The sequence below is a fragment of the Antedon mediterranea genome, chromosome 4 (genome assembly GCF_964355755.1).
Source record: "Antedon mediterranea chromosome 4, ecAntMedi1.1, whole genome shotgun sequence".
Classification (NCBI taxonomy): Eukaryota; Metazoa; Echinodermata; class Crinoidea; order Comatulida; family Antedonidae; genus Antedon; species Antedon mediterranea.
Window position 1 is genome coordinate 14703520 of NC_092673.1, and position 20578 is coordinate 14724097.

At 42.5% G+C, this 20578-nt stretch overlaps 2 protein-coding genes and 3 non-coding genes across 5 annotated transcripts; all 5 read left to right on the forward strand.

The window, feature by feature from the left end:
• Positions 1–1764: 1764 nt before the first annotated feature.
• On the forward strand, positions 1765–1837 carry Trnaa-ugc (transfer RNA alanine (anticodon UGC)). Its single transcript has one exon. It is a non-coding gene; the product is annotated as a tRNA-Ala (tRNA).
• Positions 1838–2848: 1011 nt separating this feature from the next.
• On the forward strand, positions 2849–2921 carry Trnaa-ugc (transfer RNA alanine (anticodon UGC)). Its single transcript has one exon. It is a non-coding gene; the product is annotated as a tRNA-Ala (tRNA).
• A 997-nt stretch (positions 2922–3918) lies between these two features.
• Positions 3919–3991, forward strand: Trnaa-ugc (transfer RNA alanine (anticodon UGC)). Its single transcript has one exon. It is a non-coding gene; the product is annotated as a tRNA-Ala (tRNA).
• A 12038-nt stretch (positions 3992–16029) lies between these two features.
• LOC140046727 (baculoviral IAP repeat-containing protein 7-B-like) lies at positions 16030–16876 on the forward strand. The gene has a single exon (XM_072091429.1). It carries the CDS (start codon positions 16030–16032, stop codon positions 16870–16872), a length of 843 nt encoding a protein of 280 aa, XP_071947530.1. The 3' UTR covers positions 16873–16876.
• Positions 16877–16971: 95 nt separating this feature from the next.
• LOC140047592 (baculoviral IAP repeat-containing protein 7-A-like) lies at positions 16972–18132 on the forward strand. The gene has a single exon (XM_072092628.1). It carries the CDS (start codon positions 16972–16974, stop codon positions 18130–18132), a length of 1161 nt encoding a protein of 386 aa, XP_071948729.1.
• The last annotated feature ends 2446 nt before the right edge of the window (positions 18133–20578 follow it).

The window sequence follows — 20578 nt, forward strand, 5'->3', positions numbered from 1 at the left end:
TTTATTAATGTAGGTTGTAAGGTTCGAGACAATATTGAGTCTACTACGACAAAATATTCTGAATACCTCACAAACAAACAACGCAACTCAATGTTTTTTTGCTATGTTGATGAGGAGGAGGTACTAAAAGTTATTAAATCTCTCGATTCAAACAAAGCCTCCGGATTTGATGACATTTCAGCTAAAGTTGTAAAGGAAGTAAAATACAATATTTTAAAGCCGCTGACATATATTTTTAATTTATCACTTCAAACTGGACTAATACCAGGGAAGTTGAAAATTTCCAAAGTAGTTTCCATACATAAAAAAGGGGATCGCCATTTGGCCTCAAACTATCGTCCCATATCGCTGTTGCCCATTTTTTCGAAAGTTTTTGAAAAGATTATCCATAATCAATTATACAATTATCTTACAAAATGTAAAGTGTTAAGCAACAATCAATATGGATTTAGAAACCTTTATGGATTTGTCAAAAGCGTTTGACATTATCGATCACAGTATTCTGTTGAGCAAATTGGCGCATTATGGTATAAGAGGCATCGTTTTAATGTGGTTTAGAAACTATTTAAGTGGCCGCAAACAATATGTTTATGCCAACGGTAGATCATCATGTTTAAAAGACACCAATATAAGGGTGCCACAGGGTTCTGTTTTAGGACCACTTTTGTTTTTAATTTACATCAATGATATAAGTCGAGCAAGTAGTAAAATAGATATAATTAGTTTTGCTGACGACACAACTTGTATAACAAGGGGAGATGACCCTACAATGTTAAACCATACTATGAATATTGAACTAGAAAAAATAAACGTATGGCTTAAAGCAAATAAGCTATTACTGAATGTCAGCAAAACTAATTACGTTGTTTTTAGAACTAGCCAAAAGAACTTTGACAAAAACCAGTTTAAAATAAAAATGAATAATGTGTTATTACATAGAAAAGAAAATGTGACATTTCTAGGTGTAATGTTAAACGAAAATCTTAACTGGAAACATCACATACAGCTTATTAGGAAAAAAATGTCTAGGGCAATTGGTATACTTTTAAAAGTAAGAGAATTCTTTCCTCATAAAGTCCGTATTAGTCTTTATAACACCTTAGTATTACCTCACCTTCAGTATGGTAACTTAATATGGGGAAATACATACAAGAGCACGTTAGAAGTAATACTAAAACTCCAAAAGAGAGCTGTAAAATGCATTACCTTCTCTAAATCCAGACAAGCCTCAGAGCCATTGTTTAAGAAACTAAAAATATTAAACGTTTATGATATTTACAAAGTAAACGTCATAGGATTTATGGCAAACGTAAAATTCAATGAATTACCACATCACATTTTAAATATTTTTAATTACTGTGACAGTATTAGGCCTACTCATAACCTCAGAACAGAAACTGAATTCGAAATTCCCTTCACAAGACTAACTTGCAGTCAACTGTTTATACACATATATGGACCAAAATTGTGGAAAGAATTCACTTGTAATGGTGGTAATAAACCGGTTATCTTAAAGAAACAAAATAAATGTATAAAAAAACAGGTTAAAAAATACTTTTTATCACTATATGCTGATTAACAACACCTTTGTTTATTTAAGTTCTATATACTTGTTCTTATGTAAAAGGGTCCTACAAGAAAACGAAGCTATAGCTTTTTTATGCAGGATCCCTGTTCTTAGTTGTACTGTAATTATGATGTACTGTAATTGATGACTAAATAAATGTGGAATAAATGAAATGAAATGAAATGAAGCGTATAGATGGGGAACTAGCTCAGATGGTAGAGCGCTCGCTTTGCATGTGAGAGGTACCGGGATCAATGCCCGGGTTCTCCAATATTGTTGGTTAAAGTATATTTCCGGTATTGTTACATTTTTGGCTGAGATTTTTAACTAATATATATATTTTATCTCAACAATACTGGTGACAATATGAACCGTTATAAAATAGCTACTGGTTTCTTGTAATTCTACATACGTTGAACTAGCTCAGATGGTAGAGCGCTCGCTTAGCATGTGAGAGGTACCGGGAGCAATGCCCGGGTGCTCCAATAATGTTGGTTAAGCTTTATTTCCGGTACTGTTACATTTTTTGAGATTTTAAACTACTGTATATATTTTATAACAGCCATACTGGTGACAATATGAACAGTAACAAAATAGCTACTAGTTTCGTGCAATTGTATAGATAGGGAACTAGCTCAGATGGTAGAGCGCTCGCTTAGCATGTGAGAGGTACCGGGATCAATGCCCGGGTTCTCCAATAATGTTGGTTAAAGTTTATTTCCGGTACTGTCACATTTTTTGAGATTTTAAACTACTGTATATATTTTATCGCAACAATACTGGTGACAATATGAAGATTAATAAAATATCTACTGGTTTCGTGCAATTTTATATATTGGAACTAGCTCAAACGGTAGAGCGCTCGCTTCGCATGTGAGAGGTACAGGGATCAATGCTCGGGTTCTCCAATAATGTTGGTTAAAGTTTATTACCGGTACCGTTACATTTTTTTGATGAGATTTTTAACTAATGTATATATTTCATCGTAACAATACTGGTGACAATATGAAAAGTAACAAAAAAACTACTGGATTTTTGTAATTGTATAGAAGGGTAACTAGCTGAGATGGTAGAGCGCTCGCTTTGCATGTGAGAGGTACCGGGATCAATGTACCTCTTCTGATCCATGCCCGGTTTCTCCAATAATGTTGGTTAAAGTTTATTTCCGGTACTGTTACATTTTTGGAGATTTTAAACGACTGTATATATTTTATCAGAACAATACTGGTGACAATATGAAGATTAATAAAATATCTACTGGTTTTGTGTAATTGTATAGATGGGGAACTAGCTCAGATGGTAGAGCGCTCGCTTTGCATGTGAGAGGTACCGGGATCAATGCCCGGGTTCTCCAATAATGTTGGTTAAACTTTATTTCCGGTACTGTTACATTTTTTGAGATTTTAAACTACTGTATATATTTTATAACAGCAATACTGGTGACAATATGAACAGTAACAAAATAGCTACTGGTTTCGAGCAATTGTATAGATGGGGAACTAGTTCAGATGGTAGAGCACTCGCTTAGCATGTGAGAGGTACCGGGATCAATGCCGGGGTTCTCAAATAATGTTGGTTAAAATTTATTTCCGGTACTGTCACATTTTTTGAGATTTTAAACTACTGTATATATTTTATCGGAACAATACTGGTGACAATATGAAGATTAATAAAATATCTACTGGTTTCCTGCAATTGTATAGATGGGGAACTAGCTCAGATAGTAGAGCGCTCGCTTTGCATGTGAGAGGTACCGGAATCAATGCCCGAGTTCTCCAATATTGTTGGTTAAAGTTTATTTCCGGTATTGTTACATTTTTGGCTGAGATTTTTAACTACTATATATATTTTATCTCAACAATACTGGTGACAATATGAACCGTAATAAAATAGCTACTGGTTTCTTGTAATTCTACATACGTTGAACTAGCTCAGATGGTAGAGCGCTCGCTTAGCTGCATGTGAGAGGTATCGGGATCAATGCCCGGTTTCTCCAATAATGTTGGTTAAAGTTTATTTCCGGTACTGTTACATTTTTTGAGATTTTAAACGACTGTATATATTTTATCGGAAAAATACTGGTGACAATATGAAGATTAATAAAATATCTACTGGTTTCGTGCAATTGTATAGAAGGGGAACTAGCTCAGATGGTAGAACGCTCATTTCGCATGTGAGGGGTACCGGAATCAATGCCCGGGTTCTCCAATAATGTTGGTTAAAGTTTATTATCGGTACCGTTACATCTTTTTGATGAGATTTTAAACTACTGTATATATTTTATCGGAACAATACTGGTGACAATATGAAGATTAATAAAATATCTACTGGTTTCGTGCAATTGCATATATGGGGAACTAGCTCAGATGGTAGAGCGCTCGCTTTGCATGTGAGAGGTACCGGGATCAATGCCCGGGTTCTCCAATATTGTTGGTTAAAGTTTATTTCCGGTATTGTTACATTTTTGGCTGAGATTTTTAACTACTATATATATTTTATCTCAACAATACTGGTGACAATATGAACCGTAATAAAATAGCTACTGGTTTCTTGTAATGCTACATACGTTCAACTAGCTCAGATGGTAGAGCGCTCGCTTAGCATGTGAGAGGTACCGGGATCAATGCCCGGTTTCTCCAATAATGTTGGTTAAAGTTTATTTCCGGTACTGTTACATTTTTTGAGATTTTAAACGACTGTATATATTTTATCGGAACAATACTGGTGACAATATGAAGATTAATAAAATATCTACTGGTTTCGTGTAATTGTATAGATGGGGAACTAGCTCAGATGGTAGAGCGCTCGCTTTGCATGTGAGAGGTACCGGGATCAATGCCCGGGTTCTCGAATAATGTTAGTTAAAGTTTATTTCCGGTACTGTCACATTTTTTGAGATTTTAAACTACTGTATATATTTTATCGCAACAATACTGGTGACAATATGAAGATTAATAAAATATCTACTGGTTTCGTGCAATTGTATAGAAGGGGAACTAGCTCAGATGGTAGAGCGCTCGTTTCGCATGTGAGAGGTACCGGAATCAATGCCCGGGTTCTCCAATAATGTTGGTTAAAGTTTATTATCGGTACCGTTACATTTTTTTTATGAGATTTTTAACTAATGTATATGTTTTATCGTAACAATACTGGTGACAATATGAACAGTAATAAAATAGCTACTGGTTTCGTGCAATTGTATAGATGGGGAACTAGCTCAGATGGTAGAGCGCTCGTTTCGCATGTGAGGGGTGCCGGAATCAATGCCCGTGTTCTCCAATAATGTTGGTTAAAGTTTGTTATCGGTATCGTTACATTTTTTTGATGAGATTTTAAACTACTGTATATATTTTATCACAGCAATACTGGTGACAATATGAAGATTAATAACATATCTACTGGTTTCGTGCAATTGTATATATGGGGAACTAGCTCAGATGGTAGAGCGCTCGCTTCGCATGTGAGAGGTACCGGGATCAATGCCCGGGTTCTTCAATAATGTTGGTTAAAGTTTATTTTCGGTATTGTTACATTTTTTTGCTGAGATTTTTACCTTCTATATATATATTTTATCGCAACAATACTGGTGACAATATGAACAGTAATAAAATAGCTACTGGGTTCTTGTAAATTTACATACGGAGAACTAGCTTAGATGGTAGAGCGCTCACTTAAATAACAAAATAGCTACTGGATTCGTGTAAGTGTATAGATGGGGAACTAGCTGAGATGGTAGGGCGCTCGGTTTGCATGTGAGAGGTACCGGGATCAATGCCCGGGTTCTCCAATAATGTATAAAAAACAACATTAGCTATACAAAAGAACATGTAAACCTACAGACAAGCATCAAGTCTTTTATTAAATCGACACCAAAGATCCAGGAAGAAAGCCATATCTCAACCGAAGACAATGAAAACACTAATGAAAATACGAACATAGATGCCGGCTCATCTAGTTCTATCCAGAAACAGAAAAAAAAAAGGAAGCGCATGAGAAGCAAATCAACATAGGGTCAGAATTATCCTTTATCATTATTATTATTAATTTATATACCTGTTATTTTTCTGTTTGCATTGAATTGATTTACTATATCTAATTATGGCTAAACAACAAAATGCAATCTTACATTGTGTATCCTTGAATGTAAGAGGACTGCGAGTCAAACAAAAACAAAGAAAAATTTTTAATTGGGCTAAAGACAACAAAATTGATATTTTTCTCATCCAAGAATCTCATCTGACAAACATCTTTGTCTCCAACGAGAATTTTCTTTGGGATGGAGATGCTTATCATAGTTTTGGTAGCTCTTTTAGCAAAGGTGTCTCAAAATTGATTAAGAAAGACCTTCAATACAAACTTATAAAACAACAAATTGACATTAATGGAAGATATATTCTGTTAAAAATTGATATCAATGGTACCCAATACACGTTTGTAAATATATACTCGCCAAATGATTCAAAAGTAAGAGGTTCTTTCTTTAATAATATTGAGAAGCAAATTCAAACATTTTCGATCACTGATGAATATATCATTATCGGCGGAGATATGAATTGTATTCAGGATAGGCTACTCGATCAAAAAGGTAGCAAAATGAAAACTGATAAATCTGTCTTAAAAATTAAACATCTTATAAATAAACTGAAACTAGTAGATAGTTGGAGACTTCTAAATAATTAAAATCACAATTTACTTGGTGTAGGAAATCGGCCAACCTTTTTAAACGTCTAGATTACTGGTTTGTATCAAAAAGTTTGCATGATACAGGAAACATTGTCTCATGCGATATTAGACCAGCGATTTCTACTGATCACCAAGGAGTTTCCATTAAGATAAATATATTTCAAGACTCTCGTGGTCCAGGATTATGGAAATTAAATTCCGATTACTTACAGGACGAACAATTTCTCAACAAAATTAATCAGATAATAGATAGCTGTTCACAGCAGTTCTATTTTCTTAATAACATAGAAATCTGGGAACTAATTAAAATCAAAATCAAAGAATTTTCAATCAACTTTGGCAAACTAAAATCGAAAAATAGAAATAGAAATAAAGAAAACTTACAAAAAGAAATTCAACAACTAAACGCTAAACTAATGAACAACGATAGAGATGAATATGTGAATGCAGAAATTGAAATTAAATCTAAAGAATTAGAGGATATATATGACTATGAGGCAAAAGGGGCTCAAATTCGTTCAAGAGCGAAATGGGTAGAAGAAGGAGAAAAGAACTCCAAATACTTCCTTGGTCTGGAAAAAAATAACTGGAAAAGAAAACAAATGAAAAGATTAAAAAAATCTGACGGAACATGCGCCAAAAAAACTAAAGATATCTTGATTGAAGAAGTCAAACACTTTGAAAAATTGTATGCAAAAGAGGACATACAAGCAAATGATATTCAAAATTATTTAAATTTAATAGACGTTCCAAAGTTAACACATCTTGAAAAGGGGTTATGTGAAGGAGAATTAACCTCCGTAGAATGCGAAGAAGCGATACGGAGTATGAAATTAAATAAAGCGCCAGGTACCGATGGTCTCACGGTAGCATTTTATCAGACATTATGGCCCAAGATTGGCGTATTAGTCTGCAATGCTCTCAATCTATGTTTAAAAAATGGAGCACTATCAAATACGCAAAAAAGGGGAGTAATAAACTTAATATTTAAAAAAGGGGATCTCAAAGACCTAAACAATTGGAGACCCATAACTCTCTTAAACACTGACTATAAAATTGCCGCCTTTGCTTTAACAAAAAGGCTACAAAATGTTATTAAAACAATTGTGAGTAATGATCAAAAAGGGTACATTAAAGGCCGTTTTGGTGGTGAAAACATCAGATTGATCGAAGATGTAATTGAATATATGGATACTAGCAAGTTATCAGGGGCATTATTAAGTTTAGACTTTAGAAAAGCTTTTGACACAGTAGACAGAACTTTTCTTGTTAACACTTTGTACCATTTCAATTTTGGACCGTCTTTTATTGCATGGGTCAGAGTTCTATATGCTGAAACAGAATGTATTATTTTAAACAATGGATGGTGCTCAAAAAGCTTTAAAATGCTTAGAGGTATAAGACAAGGTTGTCCTTTATCCGCACTTCTGTTCATCTTGGTCGCTGAAATTATGGCGTTAAAGATAAAACAGGATAAACTTATTAAAGGTATACTTTTACCAAACCCAGTTGTCGAGGTCAAAATTGCACAACTTGCAGACGACACGGTCTTATTTATGAAAGATGAGAACAGCATAAAAAAGTGTATTGATGTTGTTATCAAATTTGGTAATGTGTCTGGGTTAAGACTTAACAAAGAAAAAACAAATGCCATGTGGCTTGGAAAATGGAAGAAAAAGGACAACTTATTGGACATTAATTGGATTTCTGACGGTTTTAAAGTTTTAGGTGTTTATATTGGCCATGATAAAGAATTTTGTTTTGCCAAAAATTGGTCCGAAGAAATCTATTCGTTACAAAACACGCTTAGATCGTGGCGAAAAAGAAATCTGACCATTTTTGGAAAAATAATTATCTTAAAGACGCTGGGCCTGTCAAAACTTGTTTATGTTGCAAGTATTATAGACACGCCTGAAAGTGTTCTAAAACGTGTTGATAACATAATTTTTGACTTTTTGTGGGATGGAAAAAGAGAAAGGTTAAAAGAGTAGTTCTTATAAACGAATATGAAAGTGGTGGTGTTAAAGCGCCTGATTTCAGGTCACAGGTTAAATCTTTAAAAATATCTTGGCTTAAAAGATTGTATAACAATGAGGATTCAAAGTGGAAATGTCTGCCAAACACATATTTTAATAGAATAGGCCCAAAAGACATTATTGATAACATATCATATATTGATAAGAAAAATGCTATTTTTAAAGCCATACCCGATTTCTATAAATCTATACTATGTATTTTAGTCAAACTTAATAGTGGTATGACTAAACGTCAATTATGTTATGATGATATATTGCATCAACAACTCTGGTATAACAAAATGATTTTATACAATGACATGTCAATATTTTTTAGAAACTGGATAAGGTCAGGTGTGCGAAATATTAAGGATATTGTAATTGAGAATAGGTTCATTAACGCAAATGAATTACTTGATATGCTTAGGTATAAATCAAACTGGATTGCTGAATGGCAAATTGTATTAAACGCAATTCCAAAAGAATGGAAAGAGAAAATCTTTTTAAGGGATAAAAACCAAAAGCACTCAAAAACAACACACGTTCGATGTTTGAATATGAGTAGCAAACAAATATGTTCTTTCTTTATTAAGGAAAAATGTCTAGAACCATCCAAAAGTAAAACAAAATGGGAAACATATTTTAACATGGAGAACGATTGGTCTGTAACATGGAAAAGAAAAATTAAAGATATTAAAAATAATAAACTTAAACAGTTGAACATCAAACTATTGCATTGTATAACACCTACCAAAAGAAGGCTGTTAAAATGGAAAATAAGCAACACAGATACTTGCCTACAATGCAACGTAGTAGAGGATGATGCCCATTTCTTTTATGAATGCACTGAAGTAAAACCCTTATGGGAATATATTAACGTTTACACCATGCACAAATTTGGGATCGAGGCAAATTATCGAAACATTGTACTAGGTACAGGAAACAAATATGTAGACCACATGTTCTCTATTGGATGCTTCTGCGTTTACAAGGCACATACTTTGAAAAATGTAAACAAATGGAACTTGAAAAAACTTGTTTTGTTACTTGTTGTTACCAAGTAAATTTTGACTTGTCCGTATTTCAATACTTTTTTGCTTGCCAAGAATCGTAACATTCTTAACAAGAATCACACAAATTCTTATCAAGAAAATATTCTTACCAAGAAATAATACTTTAAGAACAATATTCTTCCAAGAATTTAATTGTTTTTTTCATTCTTGTTTTAAGCAGTATCTGTCTTAAAATAAAATTGCAATGTCCAACTTAATATGGTATGCAGCTCCAAAGTTGTTACCTCTCTTCTTCTTAATGCTGTTATCAAGATACTCATCGAATGTAACATGTATTTGTGTAGCATACTTTGATTGCCTAATGATGTATCTCAAAAAGGTGTCTGCCATGTGATGAAATGATGTATTTGCTGGAAATGAAGGTGGGAGTGACTGTACTACAGCGTGGCCATCAAAGATGATTGCATCAGATGAAATTACTTCTATAGATGTTTCTGCTACCAATTCCTCTAATTTGTGCATGAAGTCTGATTTGAGACATGACACAATCGTGCCTTCCTCAGTAAAGATATTTAATGGAACAGGAGCATTTTCAAACATCATCACTCGCGCTCAAGTGGCACTTGCTTTCTTGAGTTAACTGCCATCAACCGAAGATACATAATCTCGCCATCCATTGACACGGTTCTTTTAGAGGTTTTAACCTTGTTTCGCATATCTGCCATAGTTTTAATTTTGGATCTTGAGATAGCATCATATAGGCTTTTTCGTTCACCTTTCTGATTTCCAAATAGGCGTTCGCTATTAAAAAATGTATTGACCATTGAAGTACCTTTACTTAGTACATTAACTAGACTTTCTTGGATTGCTGGGCTTGCAACTGCTCCTGTTGCGATATTAACTAACCTTTCTCTCTGGAGGATCTGAAAAATTAAATGGGTCAATGTAAGCTCCATCAAACATCTGAACAAGTTTTTGAACGTCATCATTCCTTGACAGTAACCAAATCTTGATTTGGTAACGCCACTCAATCTCAACACCATGTTGTGATCTTGATGTCTTAAAGCAGCATTAAATACGGTACCTTAGTGTACATATTTGATTCACCTTTTGAATCAACCACTATCGACCATCCCGGTCGATGTTTGATAGAACATCGTTCTCCACATATAAAACAGTAATTAAGCCAATCAAAATTAGCTTCATTGGTTGTTGTTGACCTAGTACAGTACTGCGTAATGTGGCTTCTTCATTCTCTACAATACGGTTCTTATCATATTCCTTGGATTTGCCTATCTGTATCCTCGTCAATCTCCTCGTGCTAAACTTGACGGAAGAGGCCTTTTGTCACTACAGGGTGAAGTTAGACGAGTCGATGATGAAGAACGTGATGGAGAAGAGCGCGTTCAAGAACATGACGGACAGAAAGAGCCTGATGTACGTAGACCGTGCCGCCAAAGACGTCTTCCAGACTCTGGATCTGCAAGCGCTCGCGGACAAGAACGGCGGCAGTTTGCCGGAACACACCTGCAAAAACCCTTACCTCCGGCAGACGTTGTGTAACCCGACGACGGAGGTGGTGGACAGCGATCGACTGAAGTTCAAGCGCAAGGAGCCGAATTTACTCACCGTCGAACGTTCGCACGCACGATTGAGAAAAGCGTGGACCCAGATGCTGGCAAACGGGTCCGAGTACGAGATAAGACGAAAGCACGGTCACGATCGTAGCATCTACAATCGAGAAGTCAGGAAGATGCAGGAACGTATGATCAAGATCGACGAGACTTACGGCTTCTCTCCTCTCATCTACAATACAGGAGAAAAGAAGCTGTGGCCATGCACTTGTTCGTCGTCTCAGGAGAAAAATATAGAACCCTTTTTGTATCAATGATGTGTAGCATTTTTTTTTTTTTTTTCTCTTTATTAAATTTGTAATTATTTTCAATGTGGTACATAATTATATTGATTGCAATAAAATTCGAAATACATAAACTCAAAATACATAAAACAAGTTTGTTTTTTTTTTGTTTTCTTCTTCCATTATCTTTTATTTATTTATTTTTGTTGTTGTATATTTTAAATCCACTGTCTATACAGTGGTATACATAAAAAGGGTTGCTTTTAAAGCAAATGAAATAATAACAATAACGATTATGACAGGTATACGAAGACAAGGGTGAAGATAACTGTGAAGATGATGATGATGATGATGATTAAAAAAAAATGTATAAATAAATAATTAAAAAAAAAGGAATCATTCTCTCGGTGTAACGTTGCGTCGGTACGGTGAATTGTCACGTCTGCGTCTTCTCCTTACGGTAGGACCTGCCACCAGAACTTTCCTGTCTTCGTCGGACAGGAAGTGCTTCTCGTCGTAACCTGCAGTGAAATTTGCGTTCATAAAAAAAACCATTCTTTTCTGCAAAAACACCGTCTTTTCACGGGCGATTATACGCTGGATAACGTCCATAGGAAAATACGGCCTGATGTCGGAAGGTTTGATTATTGTGAAACGCACTTCCAACCCCTCGCCGCCGCAACCGTCGTCGTCGTCATCATCATCATCGTAATCAGCGCCGCCGTGCGAGTACTGCGCAGGCAGTCGCGGCTCGTCGAACGGCCGAGGCAGATGACAGGGAAACGATCTCGAGGGCGGAAAATCGAATCCGTCTTCTCTGGAATCTTCGTCGGCGTCTGCAAATCGATTGGAAGGGTCGTCTCTTTCGAGAGCTAGCCGTTCTATGACTTTGACGCAAGTTCCGTGGGATTGTAACGGACTTCGTACGAATTCCGTTTTCGGGTGGCACTTGAGCAGAGCCCTGGCGCACCGACGAAACAAAGCGAAACAATCCGAAGATCGATTCCAGCTCACCGTCCCGTCGTCGTCCCCAGAACCGACCGTGACAACGTTTTCGAAATAAGTGACGCCTCTCTGCGATTCCGTCGGAGGCAATCGGTCGCTGCCGTCCAAATCTTTCCGATCGGTCGAAGCCAACACGATCGGGTAGGCGGAAAGACGGGTGACGAACCTCTCGTTCTGCTTGCTGGCCACTTCGGCCGTAACACCCTCGAAAACGGAGGCGTGCATGTAAGGAATGCTGTGTCTCACGTGCTGTGTTACGCGAACGGATCTGTCGTACGCGTCGAACGCAGGCCTGAGCGATGCCATCTCGAGGCGTTGTTCTTCCGCGAACGAGAGTCCGACAACCGAAGACCTGAAGCGCACGGTTTTTGGATCGAAGTCGAAACGGACGAGTCTCGCAAGGTGGGAACCGAAGTTGGCAAGAGCGTACAGCAAATCGGGTTCGTTGCCAACCTCCGGCACCGCGTAAGAAAAGGCGATGGCGGGATATGCGAGAGCGAACAGTTTCAAAGCTTCGTTCTGATCGCATCGCGGTCCCAGCGAAACGTGACCTTCGTGTTCCGGATCGGGAAATTGCGGAATCCACTTTCTGAGGTATTCCACGAAGCATCTTCTCCTGCTACCGTCGTCGATGCGCCTGGAAAGCCCTTCAAGAAAAGGGTCGACCCCTTCGAAAATCTTTCGAAACGCTCGTTTTCGTCTCAGATAGAGGGGAGCCACAGACGACAGAAGGTCGATGTCGTCGAGTTCTACAACGTCGTGACCGTTGCGATATCCGTCTTCGCAAAGACTACGGACGACGGACTCGTAATCTTCGAACAGCAAAAGCCTTTTGCCGATCTCTTTGTAGAGGGTGACTCGTGATCTTGGCAGTCGTCGCAACTCCTGGTCTACGTCGAAACAAGCGCCTTCGACGGCGGCGTGGTTCTGCAGTCCCAAAGTTTTTGCCTCCGAGACGAACGTCTTACTACCCACCCTGTTACCGTCGTTGAGCACTCGACGAAGAAATTCTGCCACCGTCTCCTCGACTTTACGCGACGATGCGGCATCGCTTCGTCTTGCTTCGTTCAGGTAACTGTGCAACTTGGCAATTTCGAATGAATACGGAGTGCGCCGTCCGCTTGCGAACGATGCCGTCTCCCAAAGCAGAACGCCGAAAAGACTCAATCGCCCGTACGGTACGTGGCGACCCAGGAAGCTACGTGCTTTCGCCACAACGTAAGACGGAGATTCCGACAGCCAGTTGTACTGGTCGATTCTTTTGCTTTCCATGTGGAACCAGAAAGCTCTGGACTTGGCCAGGAGCAGTTTGTCGTCTACGTCGTAGTCGTCGTCGTCGTTCGGACGAGGGCGGGCGTCGCTTAGAAACGAAAGCAGTCGTTGCACTCTCGACGAATTTTTCACACCGGCCGACTTGAGGAGCTCAAACGACAACGCCAACAGGGCGACGTTCGGATCCGTCGTCATCGATCGGTGTGTCTGAAGTTTTCCGGCGCGATCGCATACGTGGCCTTTGCGACCGTCGCATCGTCTCGACTTTCTTCTACGCCGGTGGTACGTTTAACTTTGTGGTCGACGAAGACCGACCGCAAAGTTTCCGCGACCGAAGCCGTCGATGGCCCCGTCGCATTCGGACCCGCCTCCGTCGTCGCCGCGGCAGTCGTTTTTGTCGGTTTCCGTCGTTTTTGCGAGAGGTCAACCTGCAGCGAAAGTTCGGGATCGGACCTGTTGAAAGTGTAACCGTCGTCGACGAAGTCGACCGTGTCCGAGCTCTCGTCGTAAGTCATGCCTGTTTCGAAAAACATTCCGACTTCGTCTGGCCACTCGTACACGCGGGCCAGAGCCAAATTCGAATTACGATTGCGACTCGGTGCGACTGTGACTCCGTGTTCACCGAGAGGGTGAGGAGTAAACTTTCCAAAAACCACTTTCCATCCAGGTTTTCCGCTCATTTCTAATTTCATAGTGTCAGGAGTAACATCTAATGTGGGAAGCGGTGGACTCCAATCATCGTTCGTAGAGAAACGTTCAAGGATAACCCATTTACGTTCCGCCACAAGAGCTTCGTAAAGCGATTTGGGACTTTTCCTCGCCGAAACGTCTTGCCACCTGTAAATTCGGGACATGGCTGCGGTTGAACCTACCGCCGCCGCACCTGGTGGCGTCGACGACACGTCGACGCAAATAACCACGATACTTTTCGACAAGATGGACGAATCCGTCAGCAGATACGGGGCCTTCCGAGTGGACAAGAAGGGACGCTTCGGAAACGTCAAGTCCAGCAAGGAAGATGTGCGAGTGGTGAAAAAGACTTTGCTCCACTCGAATTCCGCCGGCGACACAAAGAAGCCTGATCCGACCGGCAACAAGGAGGCGATGATACTCGCTCACGCCAAGACGGTCGCCAACAACCGAAAGTACATGCCGCTTCTTATCGACGTGACGTTCCTGAAAGGCACGATACTTTCCATCAAGATGAGCAACGAAGGATGCGATCTGGAAACGTTGCGTTACGTGCACTGCATCGTCCCTTGTGTGACTTTGTTGACGTCAAACATTTGCGAAGCCGTCGTTTTTCTGAACAAGATCGGCATCGTTCACAACAACATTACGCCGAGGAACGTGACGTACAACAGAACGGAACATCACTTCAAGCTCGTAGCCTTCGATTCAGCCGAGTTCGCCAAATTGGGAGCGACCGAGCTCGGAATTGCAGTCGATACGAAGAAAGGCCATCGTGCCATCGGAAAAGTTCGAGCCGGTTCTTTTGCGTGGAAGTACGTTCCGGAGGGAACTCTCGTCTGCTTGTCGGACGTTCGTCCCATGTACTCCTGCGTCAGGAGTCGATCGAAGTTGTCGAAAGTTCCTTACAGGGACATAAGTCACGTCATGTCGGACAGGCCGTCGAAAATGCTCAACAGATTTTCGGACGTGTTCGGTGCAACGATGACCGTGGCCACGACGCTGTCCGAAGACAATCGATCGGTTTCGTCTTTGCCTCAGTTGGAATACTACGACGTTAATTGCGAGAGAGGCAGAGAGAGAGAGGGGGGCGACAACGACAAGATCGAGGACCTTGTCAAAATTTGCAGGCACCTGGTCGACACGAGAGGCCCGACGAGCGACGTCGAACTTTCGTTTTGGCGTAACTACATCAACCCGAACTCCGCGCTGAGCCGTGCGTTGCAAAGACCTCCGAAAACCAAGGCGTTTTTGGACAAATTTGAAAACATTTTGGGCGCTCAGTTGGTCGGCGCCTTGAAACAATGTTTGAGTCCCATGCCCGAACACCGACGGTTTAGGGATCTGTGAGAAGTGGTGGGACAGAAGGGTAACTCTCAACCGAAACCGAGGAAAGTGGACTTGAAGAAACTGTCGGTGAAACGCGTTTCCGAAAAAACGGTCTACCTGTCGTACGACGCAGAAATCATTGTAGGCGGCATCAAGTTCGGCAACGAAAGCAAAAACGGGAACGTCGTGGTCGTGGAACACGTTTTTTCCATGATCGACGACAGACACGTGTATGCTTCGTTCGCAATGACGGCGATCAGGTTGTGCCAGTACATCAAAGCAAGAATCATGGACATTCCGCTGTACAACGAGGACGAGCGGAGACGTCTGTCCGAAGTTTTCGGATCTTCCGCAACAAGGACTCCAGACGGGAAACGAATGCTGGTCACCGTTGACGATGATGCCCAACTGTTGTCGTCGATTAAGGCGTACAAAAAAAAAACGGCAACAAAATCTCGATCGAAAACAGACGGTTTACTTGGCGAAACGGTCCCTGGCGGCGAACCGAAGCGAGCGCACTTGCAGTCGCCTCTGGCTGAAGAAAATTCATGACAAACATTTTTTTATCTTCATTTCTTTCTAATTTCAAAAACAACCATGTCAAAGAATAAAAATAATAAGAAAAAAAGAAAAAATAAAACGAAAAAGCAACACGCTGAAAATGCATACGAATCATTTCCATGTTCTTTGTCGTCGTCGTCGTCGTCGTTGCCGCTACCCGACAAGATGTCGTCTCCGTTCGTGTTACCGTCTCCGAATCCCACGTCCCCGAATCCCATGTCCAGTTACGTAGCTCGGTTGGCATCTTACAAGAATTGGCCCATCCAGAACGCCGTATCATCGATCTCCTTGGCCCAATCCGGATTTTACTACACCGGCACGGATGACAGCGTCAAGTGCTTCTCCTGCACGAGCGGTCTTAAAAGATGGCAGGCAGGGGACGTCGCAGACGTCGTGCACGGAAAATTTTCTCCCACCTGCGAATTTTTGTCGCAGAAACTCGCGGAAGCAAACCGTAGCAGCACGGGCAGCAACGATGCCGTCGTGAAGAATAAAACAAAAAAGCAAAACGCTGAAAACGCACACGAACCATTTCCACGTTCTTCGACGTCGTCGCTACCCGACAAGATGTCGTCTCCGTCCGTGTTACCGTCTCCGCCTCCCACGTCCCCGCCTCCCATGTCCAGTTACGTTGCTCGGTTGGCATCTTACAAGAATTGGCCCATCCAGAACGTTGTGTCGTCGATCTCTTTGGCTCGTTCCGGATTTTACTACACCGGCACGGATGACCACGTCAAATGCTTCTCCTGCACGGGCGGTCTTAAAGGCTGGGAGGAAGGGGACGTCGCAGACGTCGAGCACGGAAAGTTCTACCGGACCTGCGAATTTTTGTCGCAGAAACGCAAGGAAGCAAACCGCAGCAGCACGATGCCGTCGTGACTCGGGTGGAGATCGCCAGCATGTCGTCATTGTGGAGCAGATTGGCAACCTACAAAAACTGGCCGGCAAAAAAAAAACGGCGTCGCGCCTTATAGTGCCATGGCTCGCTCCGGATTCTACTACACCGGAGTCGGCGACTGCGTTGAATGCTTCTGTTGCCGCGGTCAACTGAAAGGATTGAAATCTGGAGATAACGTGGAACAAGAACACGAGAGACTTTACCCGCACTGCGGCTACTTGCCGTCACGTCGCAACGCCTACCGGGTCGACGACGGCACCACGAACAAACAAACGTCGTCGTCGTCGTCGTCGTCGGTTCTAAAAATTTGCTACCCTAAATTCGCCGACTTGCACGAAAGACGACGGACATTTGCACGCTGGAAGATCCCTGCGGCAGGCAGAATTGCAGAAGCCGGGTTCTTCGCGATCGACGTCGAGGCGGGTCGTGCAGCGTGCTACAACTGTGCCGTCGTGCTGGACTTCCGGTCGACCGATGAAAGATGCGACCCGTTGTTCGAGCATGCAAGATTTTATCCGTTTTGCGACCTGTTGATTCAGACTAAAGGTACCGCCTACGTAGAGTACGTCAGAAATGCGACGGAGAGAGCGGTCGAGAAGAAATGTGACGTAAAGCCCGTTCCCGAGTTGTTTGAAGCACTTTCGCTGCACGTCTCCTCCGAAGGCGCAAACAAAGTTCACTCGAGTGGTCTCTGCAAAATAGATGGGTGGAAAGAGAAGGAAAAAGAAGAAGATGAAGAAGAAGAAGAAGAGAAGAAAAAAGGAGACGTATGGAAAAACAAGACAACGTCTGCCATCACCGTCGCCTGTCTATTGGAAGAGGAGATGAAACGTAAACCCATCCAGCAGGTCGTAGAGATGGGCTACACCATCGACACCGTGGAAAACGTTGTGCTGCAAAAATTGAAAGAAGGCAAACATTTCGATTCTGTCGTGCAGTTGTTCGACGCCGTGACGACCCAACTCGCTCAGAAAGAGGACGGCGAAAAAAGTGCGGAGGTAGTGGCAAAGCCGCCTGCCCACGCTTCCGACTCGAAAGATAAGAGCATCGTCGATTTACGTTCTAAGGTGACGCAACTTCTAGACCAACGTCTTTGCAAGGTGTGCATGGAACAGGATTCGAACGTTTGTTTTCTTCCCTGCGGTCACATTTCAGCCTGCGAATCTTGCGGCCGACAGCTTTCAGAGTGTCCGATCTGCAGAGGCGTTATCGACACACAAAAGAAAGTCTTTCTGGCTTGAATCGAACAAAGAAACAGGATCGCCTCTTCTCTGCTTTTCGCCGTCGTTTGAAACGTATTAGCATTTTACAACACACGCGGAAGGGATTCAGTCGTTCATTCGTCTTCGGTGCTGGGAGGAAGCACAGTTCAAAAACCGCACACACACACACACACACACTCGAAAGGGTGAGGAAAAGCAACATGCAGTCAACCGATCGTCAAACGAGATACGACGACGATTACCAACGGTACAAAATCGACCAGACAAGACGACACGTCGACGATCGAACGCCTCGAGAACACGATCGTCGAAGAAGAAGACACGTCGACGATTGAACGCGCCCCGAACACGATCGGAGAAGACGACACGGCGACCACGACGTTAAAAAGACGGAACACGATAGGCGAAGGTCGCTCCAGAACGAAAATCAGATAACAAGCCGCAGCAAAGGCAAAGCTCGGAGGACCGACGATCGTCGACGGGAACGCGACGGCAAAAATTGGACGGAGGAAGAATGGCGAATGACATCCGGTCGACGCGGAGACGGTTCTACCGAGGAACGGCCAAAAAAAAAACTCGACGCGGGTGCGGCGACCACGAAGCGGACCCTGGAGAAGCGACGCACGTCGTCACATCCGACGACCGATTACGTCAGGCCCTCCAAGGAGTTCAAAACGTCGAACGTGCCGTCTCCTCTTCTCGTGTCGTCTCCTCTTCTTATGCCCCCTCCTCCGGTTCCGAAACCGAGGGCCGCCGCCGCCGACAGACAAAACGACATCGTAAAGACGATAAGTTACGCAAAATTGCCAAACGAACCCTCCAGACGAGGCTTGTTCTTGGTGAACGACAAAGGCACGTTCGGGCAGGTCAAGTCTGTCGAAACCGAAGCGTCCTTGGTCGAAAAGAGACGTTTCAAAACATTCGATCTGCTCGACAGGCGTCAGAGCCTCACTTTCAACAAAGAGACAATGATTTTGGCGTACGCAAACGACAAGGTCTGCAACTCCAAACGGTACGTGCCGACCATAACTCAAGCCACCATCGCAGACGGAGTGGTGCAGACCATACGCACGACGAACGAAGGGTGCGACTTGTTCACGCTGAGATTCAAGTTCGGCTTGCTGCCGTCCGTCAGAAGACTGTACAACCACATGAACGCTGGCATCAATCACCTGAGGAACATCGGAATAATGCACAACGACATAACGACGAAGAACGTGACGTACAACAGAGTCAAAGATCTGTACGTCCTGATAGATTTAGGTTCGGCCGAGTTCTGCGAGAGGAACGTCGAATCGCTGGGAATAGAATTGACGGAAAAAGATTCCAAAAGTTTCGGAGGGATCGGAAAAGTTCGAAAAGGCTCCGCCGTTTCAAAGTACATTCCGCCCGACACCGAGATCTACATCATGGACGCGGACCCTAAAATGGGCAGCGTAAGAAGTCCTTACAAACTCGTGACGACGTCTTCCAGAGACGTGAGCCACGTCATGACGGACAGGCCGATCAAGATGTTGTCGCCCAAGTCCGATCTCTACTCGGCTGCGATAACCGTGGCGGCCATGCTCGACACCGAAGCTGTGCGGCCGTTGAGGAACGTCGACTATTCGGACATGCTCGTCGTGAACGCGGTCGGCGGCGACCATCTCGAACTTCGTGATGCGGCCGAGAAGAAAGTGCACATAATGCAGGTTCTTCTTGGCGCTTGTCGGCAGCTGGTGGAACTGAGAGGCGGCATGACGGAACAGGAGGCGACGTTCTGGTACACGTACATCAACTCGGATCCGAGGATCTGCAAAGCTCTCTCCTCGAAGCCGTCCGATCCCGTTTCCTTGTTGGATCGGTTCCGGAACGTGCTCGGCGAACGGTTCACGAACCGGCTGAGGAACAACCTGAACCCGATTCCGGAGAAGAGAAAGTTTTACGTCGATGACGTCGTCTACAAAGTCGATCAGAGGACCAGAGTCGAGTCGTTTGACAGTTTGGCGGTGGTGTTTTCCGCAAAAAACCTTGTTCACTTACTCTACAGAGAAGAGGGCATCGTGGTGGGAGACTTGAAAGTTCGACAGTTGCAGAACGAAAAAGGACAAGCGACGAAAATCGCCTTCGTCGATCACGTGGAGCTCATGGTCGACGCACCCGATCTGCCGATGTCGTTCCTCGCATCGGCGCTCTATCTGCTGTCGTTATTCGCAGAAACGGTCGTGTTTGCCACGTACAACGACCGGGAACGTCAGTCTCTGGCCTCCATGTTTTCGGAACATCGACGCACTTCCAACGGAGACGTGCTGGTGAAGGTGGACAACAGCATCCGGAGGATCCAGGTTCTGAAAAAAGGTGTGAAAAAACCATCCCGATTGCAACAGACGGCGAGGAAAAATACGATCCGTGCCATCTTTCAGGAAGTGTTAAAACCGGAGGTGCGCCCGATTTCGCCCATACACTCGCCCCGGAAAGTAAAGGG